The sequence below is a fragment of the Rhagoletis zephyria genome, unplaced genomic scaffold (genome assembly GCF_001687245.7).
Source record: "Rhagoletis zephyria isolate East Lansing unplaced genomic scaffold, Rhagoletis_zephyria_1.1 Rzeph_scaffold_01853, whole genome shotgun sequence".
NCBI lineage: Eukaryota > Metazoa > Arthropoda > Insecta > Diptera > Tephritidae > Rhagoletis > Rhagoletis zephyria.
In genome coordinates, this window is record NW_016158937.1 from 82,621 (window position 1) to 93,983 (window position 11,363).

Consider the following 11,363-nt stretch of genomic DNA (forward strand, 5'->3'; position numbering starts at 1 on the left):
TATTTGAAGTCCATGCTTCTCTAATTTCTTTGCATAAGCTAAAGATTGACCTTTAAATGTATCACTGTCGTTTTCCGCTGCTATGACGTAAACCTGTAGATTTACTCGTTTGGCAAACTCAATGAATTCCAAATCTAGTTCCCAGCAAATTGGCGACAATGCTTTCGAGCTAGTTTCATCTAAATTCAAAATATTCATCGGATTGACACTCGGCAAACTCCAGCACTCGCGTAAATCAAAAATTCCGCTTATTAGAAAAAATGAATCTATACGTTCAGTACCTGGCCAATTTTCAATCCTCTTATTAAATAATAGAGTTGACAAGTAGGCACCTGCTGAGTGGCCACTAATTGAGATTTTGCTAAAATATAAAACGGGAAATTTACGCACTGGATACATATTTTTAATTGATAGAATTTCCTAATTTTCAGCTTACCTAGCTTGTGTATCGTTTGCATATCGAAATAACCACTCATAGAAATCATTTATTTGCTCATTAATCCCATGTAGAGTTACTGTGGGGCATAAATTATAGTCTGCGGCGATTACGCGGTAACCTTGTTCGACCAGCGGTTCCACGAATGAGCCGGAAGTGTGTCTATCCAACTCTTGCCAGTATCCGCCGTGTATATAAACAAAAATTGGAGAGCCTGAAAACATTAAACATCCACAAGTAACATTCACTAATCACTGTTTTTTTTTTTATGCCCAACCGTGCTCCTTATCCTTATAGTAAATGTCTACCACTTGGTTATCAACAGTACTCGCATTGAAATTATTTTTTCTATAGGTTACGCTCTCCCGTACTATATACTTTTTGCGTGCATTTTGAGTTTCTAATAAAGCATTCATATTACTTGTGTTTTATTAACAAAGGGAATCAGAAGTAACTCACGCTCCGTAGTAGTTTTCAAAAACTGTTCTATGACAACTATATCAGGTTGTGCCGTATTTAAAAAACGTTTCGAATTTTTCGTAGGTGAATATTCCTTATCCAAGTCAGCATATCTGCCCGTGCTATTAGCATACATTTTAATCAGAAAAATCTACTACCAGCAAGAAGACTCGTGTTGCTTTTCAGTTGATGAAGCCGCATGAATCTAGTATTGAATTTGATTTCTTTTAAACACTCCCAAAGCCTCGTTTATAGTTATGTATGTACATATGTACATAAATGTATATATAATAGATTGGCGCTTACACATATGTTAGTGTTTGGCCGAGCTTCTCCTCCGATTTGTGGCGTGCGCCTTGATGTTGTCACTCAAAGCGGAGAGACCTACAGTTTTACGCCGACTCCGAACGGCGATTGTATTTTCGAGAAACTGTTTTTCATGGCATTGTTTGCCGAGGGGCGACCGGTGTTAGAAAAAACTTTATTTTTTATTTTTATTTTTCGTTGTTGGGTTGAGCCGGGCCCTGCGGAGTGGTAGCGCGCACTGCTAACCACTACACCACAGCTGCGGCAATGTTTATGAATACATTTGTATATAATGGGTTCTATCTTGAATTGTACGATGACAATAATAGAGATAAGCAAAGGTATTTGCTTACTCAAGTATGCATATTTACGCATACATATTCATATCATACATATGTATGGATGTATTGTATACATAGAGGCAAACTCAAAACCGAATATTATTTAACACAATTGCAAACCGTTTTCATTGCAGAATCGCTTGTATTTTATTGGCTTGTTTAATCAAACTCATCCGTTACAATTATTTTAGGCCCTATGTTGTTGCTTGAACTGGTTGAAAAAACTAAAAAATCACTAAAAAAAAAGTCTAAGTCATGCGGTTAGACGGCCGAACTTTGCAGAAATCGGTACTCTAGAAAGAAAACTAATTTTTTTATAAGGTAGATGCGCTGTCCCCTCTACCTCTGTTTCGATGTTCAGAAGCTCTTACTACTTAACTATATAAATATACTTTTGACTTTAACTGGTAATTAATTTCTTCGACTGCACTAACTCCTGAACTTTCTTATGTTATTAACAGGANCTAGAAAGAAAACTAATTTTTTTATAAGGTAGATGCGCTGTCCCCTCTACCTCTGTTTCGATGTTCAGAAGCTCTTACTACTTAACTATATAAATATACTTGTGACTTTAACTGGTAATTAATTTCTTCGACTGCACTAACTCCTGAACTTTCTTATGTTATTAACAGGAACGGTAATCATTGTGAGTAAAATAATTTAAATCAGCATTTAATCATTATTTTATGAATTTTATTTTTTTCGCTCTAAAATAATAATTATTATTGATTTTTATTTTTCTGCTCAACGAAAATGATTATTATTTGATTTTTATTTTTTTGATCAAAAATAATGATTAATTTATGATTTTTATTTTTTCGCTCAGAGATAATAACTATTACTGAGTTTTATTTTTCCACTTAAAAATAATGATTATTTATAAAATTTAAAAGGCTTTACAGACGCAACTTACTGAAATTTTACCTGAAAATTTTTAGACTTATTCCTTTAATTAGGGTGTCGCTACCCCCGAAAAGGATACGGCGGAAACCGCGATGGTATAGATTTTGATTTTTCNAAATAATGATTATTTATAAAATTTAAAAGGCTTTACAGACGCAACTTACTTTTACCTGAAAATTTTTAGACTTATTCCTTTAATTAGGGTGTCGCTACCCCCGCAAAGGATACGGCGGAAACCGCGATGGTATAGATTTTGATTTTTTGGAATGATCATTATTCTTAAGTGAAAAAATAAAACTCGGTAATAATTATTATCTCTGAGCGAAAAAATAAAAATCATAAAATAATCATTATTTTTGATCGAAAATATAAAAATCAAGTAATAATAATTACGTTTGAGCGAAAAACTAAAACTCAAATATTAATTATTATTTTTAATCTTTATTGATTAAACTCGAAAAATAAAAATCATTGTAAATTACTGTGGGACGTACGAAAACAAATACGTGGGTATAAATAAAATGGTTTTACAGCGATTATAACTTGTTGATTTTTTTTGGTTAAAATTGAAAAAATTATGATTATTTTCCGTGCCTGGTTATTAAGGTGGTTGAAGATTCATATCGTCTTTTAGTTGTAAAAGATTCCGGAGAGTTGCGAAACCATTTAGACTTGTTACAACATAGAAAGTATAAACTGTACTTTATATAAATTCTTAACTTTATTGCCGTTTAGTTGTGAAATAATTAGTTACGCATACGATTATAAGTGCTTAGGGCTAAAGAGATTTTAAAAAATATACGCATTCTCATATTCATATTTATTAGAACTAATAATATGTTAGACACATTAAAGTATACATATTTAGTATGCTTAACGTAAGATAATTTGTTAGTTAGTATGTTGACATAGAGAACACAATGAATTATAACATGTGCGCTCAGCACCTGCATTCTCACTGCAGGTCGCCAACCTCTTTTGTAGTTATGTATGTATTTTACTTAAATATTTAATTACGTTTAAATTTACAATTATTATTTTTTTCATATACATACTTATGTATGTAATATTAGCTTAATCGATTTTTTATATTTTAACATGCATACATATTCGTAGGCATTTCATTCATTTTTCCCACTGGGAAAATATNTTTTTCATATACATACTTATGTATGTAATATTAGCTTAATCGATTTTTTATATTTTAACATGCATACATATTCGTAGGCATTTCATTAATTTTTCCCACTGGGAAAATAGGTAAGCACCTTACGAGGTAAGCCATATTTTCTTTCAGTTTTTAGTACCAAAGTTGTCATCATGGCCAATGTGATCTACTAGTAAAGCACAAAATGAACCTCTCCGACGACACATTACATTGTCAGTTGCAAAATAACGTGCAGCCGAAGTTATTTTCAAGCGCCGAACTACTCCGAGCGACTGCTCTGCATTACACTAGCTTACTTTGTAAAGCGCCTCAGAAGTATGTCTGATAACAAATGAACATTCTAAATTACTACTTACATAAGGCGGCCACGTTTTTGTTAAAGTAATGGAGATTCAGCAGGGAAGTGGTATGGACCGCCGGGTGAAGGGCAATACCTTACCAGCGACTTGNCAGCAGGGAAGTGGTAAGGACCGCCGGGTGAAGGGCAATACCTTACCAGCGACTTGCACTTCACCAGGTGGTCCTTACCACTTCACTGACGAATCTCCTTTACTTTACTAAAAACTGAAAGAAAACATGGCTTACCTCGTAAGGTGTTTACCTATTTTCCCAGCGGGAATTATTATACCGCATGTTGTATACTTGTACACATGCATGCGACATACATACATTCTTATTTATTTATATACACAATATGCGAAAAGGGAAATTTTAAGCTTTCTGCGTAAAACGTTAGTTTTTCGTTTAGGGACATCCTATAGTATGCTACTACCACACAAAAATTAAATACCCCAAAATTAGANTGCGAAAAGGGAAATTTTAAGCTTTCTGCGTAAAACGTTAGTTTTTCGTTTAGGGACATCCTATAGTATGCTACTACCACACAAAAATTAAATACCAAAATTAGGTATTTCATATGTATATATGTGAATATATGCAACATTCACTCTTGAGTTTCGTTTTATTAACATTCCGATAAATAACAGAGCAGTATAATTTTTGTGTTACATACTTTGAAATTTAGTGGGACGATTTATACACATGGAATTCCCGATCGTCAGCACAACCTCCTTTCCATGCCAATCTTATTATTTCGCTGATTGCAAATAAATAGCGAAAGTAAATAAACATATGCATTCTTTTTAAATGTTTATAACAAAATTATGCATACATTCATAGATACATACATATGTACATATGTAAGCATATATATAGTGTATTTACAATGAAATCCTTCCAAACTATGTATATATATAATATATACAATTTGAAAATAACCAGTGGCTTCAGTAATGTTATGCAATTTTTACGCTACTACTATGAAAATTTTAGAATTCCAATAATCTATAAAACGACAAATGATAATTTATTCCAACGAGTCGTATACTATCTAATGACGACCTAGATTAAAACCAGCCAAGGACTGCTAGAACAGCAGCCAACATCCCTCAAAATGTTCCCATATATTTTCTTGTTTTAACAACTAGGGAATATGATATTTATTGTTAAGTAAATGGCAACAAATTTAATTACAGGCCTGCCCTAGTAAGAACGAACATATCAGCGCTATTATAATAAATTACAAACTGTTAAATAAAATAAATAAATAAATTTCCTACTAGTTTTAGCTTACTAGCTCAATTTAATGGACTGTCTGTTTCTCAAAGAATGTCTCCATTTGTAATGCGTTTTATGTTATGGTACCAATTAGAGCTGGTCACTTTATGATTACGATTACATTTTGATTACCTAGGATAACCATTAAATTTAAGATTACAATTATATCATGTATTTCATGGTTACGATTACAGTAACCTCAGTCCTTAAATTTTTAAGATTACAATTATTACAATCGTAATGGCAACATTTATGATTACAATTAAAATAATCGTATTCGTATATAATTTAAGGATTACATTTAAACAATCGTAATTAAAATGTAACCGTAATCATAAATTGTCCACCTCTGGTACCAATGAAAAAAATTTATTTACTAGCTTTGTTCGTTTAAAATAATAATAAGAAAATATCCTCAAATACATAGAGAGNAAATGTAACCGTAATCATAAATTGTCCACCTCTGGTACCAATGAAAAAAAATGTATTTACTAGCTTTGTTCGTTTAAAATAATAATAAGAAAATATCCTCAAATACATAGAGAAGCATACAAAATTCTGCACGTACGCAAATTTGTAGAAATTCGCACGTTTGACTGGAGTTAATAATTATTAAATAAAATAATATTTACTCACTTCTTTTATAGAAAATCGCAAATTTTTCGATATCATAATTTCAAATTCAACGAACTGGTTTCATTTAAATTGTTGACAACAAATGCAACCATGTGCTACAATTCTGCTTGCAGATCCTGACTGCAGCAATTCTTCCGCCGTACGTACAGAACTAACTTCAACAGAGAACAGTGAAAATTAACTTCAAATGCCACATTGCACATATTGTGGGCCTAGTTAAAAAAGTGCAGACACAAAATACCAAATACGACCTGNGACTGCAGCAATTCTTCCGCCGTACGTACAGAACTAACTTCAACAGAGAAAAGTGAAAATTAACTTCGAATGCCACATTGCACATATTGTGGGCCTAGTTAAAAAAGTGCAGACACAAAATACCAAATACGACCTCAAAATTTGGACGTAGGGTCAAAAAACCGCTTTCGGTGGCTTTTTGCCCACAAATTTAACACTTCTGAACCGATATTCAATATGTTGCTGGAAAGAGAACTTATATGCGCTTATAACGATATATAACTTACCATATAATAATAAAAAATAGTGGGACCATTACCGCAGGCTTAAAAAAAAATTGAAATTTCTACTGATTTTTTGATTATAAAGTTGTTTTTCATATTACGGTAATAATCCCAAAATTTTTTTTTATCATACTGTAAGTTATATGTATATCGTTATTAGCGCCTATAAAAATTGAATATCAGTTAAGAAAAAGTTAAGCTAAAGTTATGAGCAAAAATAAATCCAGATTTTGAATGTGTATTTGGGATTTCGAGTACTTTTTTTTTATTTTTTATTACTCAACTTGGCTACAATTGTGCTATGTGTCATTTGGAGTTATTGGTGTTACATACACTGTAGTTATGATATGTTGCCAAAGATTTAAAGTTTTTCAGGATAGGTCTGTGATTTTAAACTTTTAATATCCAAACTCGATATCTATCATAATAGCTATGCTATTCTCGCGTGTTTCCCAAAAATACAATTGAGCAGCTATGTACAGCTAAATTAAGTAAATTGCTGCAACGCCTGTAGCCACAACTACGATTCCTCGTCGGAAATGACAATTTCTGCAACTGTGCGTTGTCGTTTATTCGGCGTTTTCGTCGATGATGCATCCCGTTGATTAGCCTGCTTGCTATCCACAATAGTTGTGCTACTGTCAGCTACATCCTCTTTGTTTTTTAAACTTGATAAGGAAACTATTTTTATTGTTGGTGATTGACTGCCTTGCGTGACAGTTTTCATGCGTCCGTTTGCTATGGATACTGCCTGCTTACTATCATCATCTGATTTTACTCCGGTAGTGGTAGCAGGTTCTGCGCCAGCTAAGGGATCCACAGTCTTTTGTCTCGTTGCATTATTGCTTACAGATGTTTTTGTTTGCGAAAGCGTTTCTGTTGCATTTGTGGGCGTAACGGCGTTTTGTGCCTTTTGTGTTTCGTCTGACTTTGACTGAGTGTTGATTGATGAGCACGCTACTTCTTCGGTTGTAATCGTTGCTATCGGAGTTTTATCTATTGTTGTTTGTTGTTGAACCGAATTTGTATCGTTTACTTTGGATGCCTCGTTTATTTCGTCTTTTGAACTGTTTACAACTATTTCCCCATCGGATTCAACATCGGAAAGGTTGCCATTAGCCAATTTATCAACGTCCGCCTCTAGGTCGCTTCCATTTACTTGGTCCTCATCCTCTTCCTCATCTTCATCCTCATCTTCATACTCGTCGTCATCATCTAGGACATCGTTACCGTTGCGATTTACATTAGACATTACTTCTCCGTTTTCCTTCTTGATCTTTCGTGTCGCTGCAGTATTTGCAGCATTGGCACTAGTGCTGGCGATCGCATCATCTTCATCATCAGCGCTACTTTCGCTTTTCAACCTCTTCGCCACTTTAGTTTGACGTGCCTCCTTCAATTCCTCCCTTAGCATATCCTGTTCGCGCGCAAATCTAAACAAACCATTACAAAGTCACTGTTAACTGAATAACCAAATAAACTCACTTTTCAATCACGTCACTAATACGTGTCCGTTTCTTTTGATTTTCACTTAACTTCGCCTGTAGTGCGGGATCTACACTGGCTGGGTCTTTCTCGTGAGCTGTGAAATGCGTGACGGTTTCGTAGAGATCAGTCTTCCGGCGCGACTGCAGCAATTTCCCAACCTTCATGAAGGCATCATGCGCTTTAAAAAAAAATAAAAGAAAAATAACGTTATGACCTTTTCATAATACCGGCTACGCGCCAAACAACCACTATTACGTATGAGATAACACGACTTCGGCTGCAACACCGACAAGCACTCACCGATGCGCTTCATTTCAAAAGTTGCCAAAGTATAGGCGTATTGACGATTGCAGTGCTCCAGCATCCGCAGCACGTCGAAGTAATCGGGAAACTCCTTCGTGCGATTTACATACGCCTGCAGTGTCTTATTGAATTGTGTATAGGTGGTACCATTAAAATGTATTGGCTTCTTAACTAAACGATGTGCATTCTTGCTCTCTCCAGTAAGATCACAGATTTTTTCATATATCTGAAAAATGTAAATGAAGTATTCTTTAGTAAAGATTATTTTAAACTAAAACATAAATGACTTCCATACCTGGCAAGCACGCTTTTTAAAACGCTCCACTTGCAGATAACTTGAATCTTCATCTTCCCAATCAACTTCGGTAGATTCTAGCACTTCAATACGCTTCGTCAGTATATACAATGCCTTATTCAATTTCTTGATCTGTTCGTCAGTGTGTTTGTTACCAGTGCTGCCGATTTCTTCAACGACTGCATCACCGCTTTCCGCACCCCCGCCAGCAGTAGATTCCCGATCTCTATCCCTGGTACCACTACTACAAGCAGTAATATCACTTTTTTCTTCGCTTCTTACCAACAAAGTTGGCACCGCTTCTTTGTTCTTGCTGCGTACTTTCAACTCGTCAACTACTGTCTTTAGGTGCAGATATACCAAATCTGGTTCCTTACGTATATTTGCAATAACCGTTCTTAAATTCTTGCTAAATCCTTTCGAACACACAAAGTCTGGGTGCACGTTATAGTAGTATTTTATTAGTTTTGATTTGACGAGCTTCTCCATGTCTGCTGAAGGATCTGCTTCTCGGCAAACTTTTAACAGTTCGTCATAATCACTCGTAAGTGGTAGTCGCTCGTCAAAAGACTTGCCTTTATCATTGGAATTCAATGTACTACTTTTTGTCGATTGAGTTGCAGCATCACCATTTATGATTAGATTTACGGGCTTATTTTGTGCGGACGTCGATGGCGAGATCGTTGGTGAAATTGTGATTGTTTCTACGCTTCGAGTAGTAGTCTTATCAGGCGACTCAGTTAGATCGATTTTCAGTGACAGGGCCGGCTTATGTACGGCTGATTTTTGGGTGCTTGCAAATGTAGGTTTGTTAGGGACTGAAAGTGATGGGGCTGATGGTTTTTGCGACTTTGCTGTGTTTTGCACCGCTCCTGCTAATTGTGTTGCCATTTGGGAGTGCGATTTGGTATTTGTGGAATGCGGCAATAGTTCTAATACTAAGTCATCATCATCGAAATTTCTCCCAGTTGTTGTTGTTGCTGTTGAAAGGTTTGTGCGCTTCAGCCATGCCTCGTCATTTTTACGTATCAGCGTTGTTGGCTTGACACGACGCACACTTGCTAATGAATTCGTAGATGCAGATGTTGAAGTGTTTGCACCCGATGTTGAAGGAGCTCCCATTGACGCCAGTTGAGCGGCTGCCGTTAGTGCGATTGGCACAACCGTTGCTGTTGACGTCTTGGGCTTGTTTGTAGTGTTGGCTGCATTGTTGCTGGGTATTGGATTGATTTGTGCCGCAAGGCTATTCACATAGGCTATGCGGGGCCCGGAACTTGACTGCTGCAAAGCTACTGGTATGGCTAGAGATGTCGTTACCGGTGTAGCAGCGGTGGAGGGAGATTGGAGATTTATGCCAGCGCTATTGCTGCTTTTGGGTGGTAACATAATTTTAAAATTGTTGTTTATATTTTTATTATTACTTGATATAAAACTATTGCTGTTGTTGGTATTGGTGCTGGTAGATGATTGTGGACGCGAGGCTGTTACCGTCGTGGATGGCGGCAAACTGCATGTGGTATGCATCAATTTCGGGCTAAATAGCTGCTGATCACTGAAAGTTGTGGCTGCACTATGCGGTGGTGTAGCCAGTAATTGAAGCGGTGGCGTTGCGCCTGCCGCCATTGATTGTACCGATGAGATCAGTGGTAGCAATGCGGTATTGGACGTAGAACTTGTTGAAGTACTGCTGGGACCTGCTGGAATTGGTTTGTTAGTGGCGGGCGGTGTGCTAGGCTTGCGTGCGTGTGGATCAAGCTGTAGAAGCTGCTGCAATCTAGGCGGATTTTGTTGTTTGGATTTTTGCAACTTTGGTAGCTGTTGCTGTTGCTGTTGCATTTGTGCTTGTAATTGTTGTGAAGGCGAGGACGCTGCTGTTGATAAACGTTTCCGTAAAACCGAAGGTGATGGCTGTAACTGTGGCAATTGCGACAAAAGCGGCAAGCCCTGCTGGAATTGCTGTGGCTGTTGTTGCTTCGATGGAGGCTGCTGCTGCGGTTGTGGTTTTGGATTAAGTTGTTGCGTTGGCAACTGCCGTGGTGGAGCAGGTGTTTGTTTTTCCTTAGCACTACTAATCGAAGAAGCTATATTTTGTTTAAGAAGACTTGGTGTCGTCGTTTTGGACAGCATCGAATTTAGTTTACTGGTTGCAGCCACTGTAGCTGCTGAAATTTTTGTTGCTAATGAATTGCTCATGTTGGCCATGGCATTTGAAACTGTAGCGGCCGCATTAGTATTGTTGCTGCTCGAATTGGAGGAAGCCACATTAATAGGACTACGGCGTGTGATTGTAATGCCGCTTGGTATAGTGCGTGGCTTCATCTTTTTGTGTTTCAGTTGATTTGCTGGTGCGCTTGGTGGACATTGCGTGACCGTTCCCTTTATCGGAGTTATTGTGGCCGGAATTGAAGGAGCAATGAAGGCTCGCTTTGCTGGCACCTAAAAGAAAAAAATGGTTAAAAGTGAAGGGAAGAGAGTCAGATCTTCAACTAGTGGTGGTGGGTAAAAAAAAAAAAACTGAATAAACATCGATATTTAAACTAGTAGCTTTCCAGTAGTAATACAGTACTGTAATACAAATATTCAGTTCAGCATAAATTAGAGGAGAAAAACTATTTTATTTCTGTTTAAATTAAGGAAACCTTATGATCCATACTTTTAGCTTTATCGTACTTCAACTATGTAAAATATATTGATCATCACTTTCTGTACTACAAATCTTGTTTCATTATTAATATTAGGTGGATTAAGGTAACGATAGAACTTTTAAATTAGCTGTTTTAGTATATCTGCACTTTACCGGTAGAATGCTTTTTTCAGAAGTAGTTTTATTTATTACACATGAACATGTTTCGTTTAACAGCATCGCTAGATCAATAAAATGATTTAATCTTTC

At 36.2% G+C, this 11,363-nt stretch overlaps 2 protein-coding genes across 2 annotated transcripts in view; both read right to left on the reverse strand.

Annotated features, from left to right (window-relative positions):
* Positions 1-1,187, reverse strand: part of KFase (kynurenine formamidase) — a 9,812-nt gene extending 8,625 nt beyond the window's left edge. The window contains exons 1-4 of the mRNA XM_017619376.1: positions 896-1,187; positions 714-836; positions 437-650; positions 1-361 (exon numbers count right to left, since the gene is read on the reverse strand). Coding sequence (XP_017474865.1) covers positions 1-361; positions 437-650; positions 714-836; positions 896-1,031 — 834 coding nt within the window. The 5' untranslated portion in view covers positions 1,032-1,187. The remainder of the gene's footprint in view (positions 362-436; positions 651-713; positions 837-895) is intronic.
* A 4,942-nt stretch (positions 1,188-6,129) lies between these two features.
* Positions 6,130-10,906, reverse strand: Daxx (Daxx-like protein; the record flags this gene model as incomplete). The annotated part of the gene is made up of 4 exons (XM_017619375.1): positions 6,130-7,817; positions 7,870-8,050; positions 8,173-8,401; positions 8,471-10,906. Coding segments are annotated over 4 exons (3,759 nt in total), but the record flags the coding sequence as incomplete, so codon positions are not given.
* Positions 10,907-11,363: the final 457 nt, after the last annotated feature.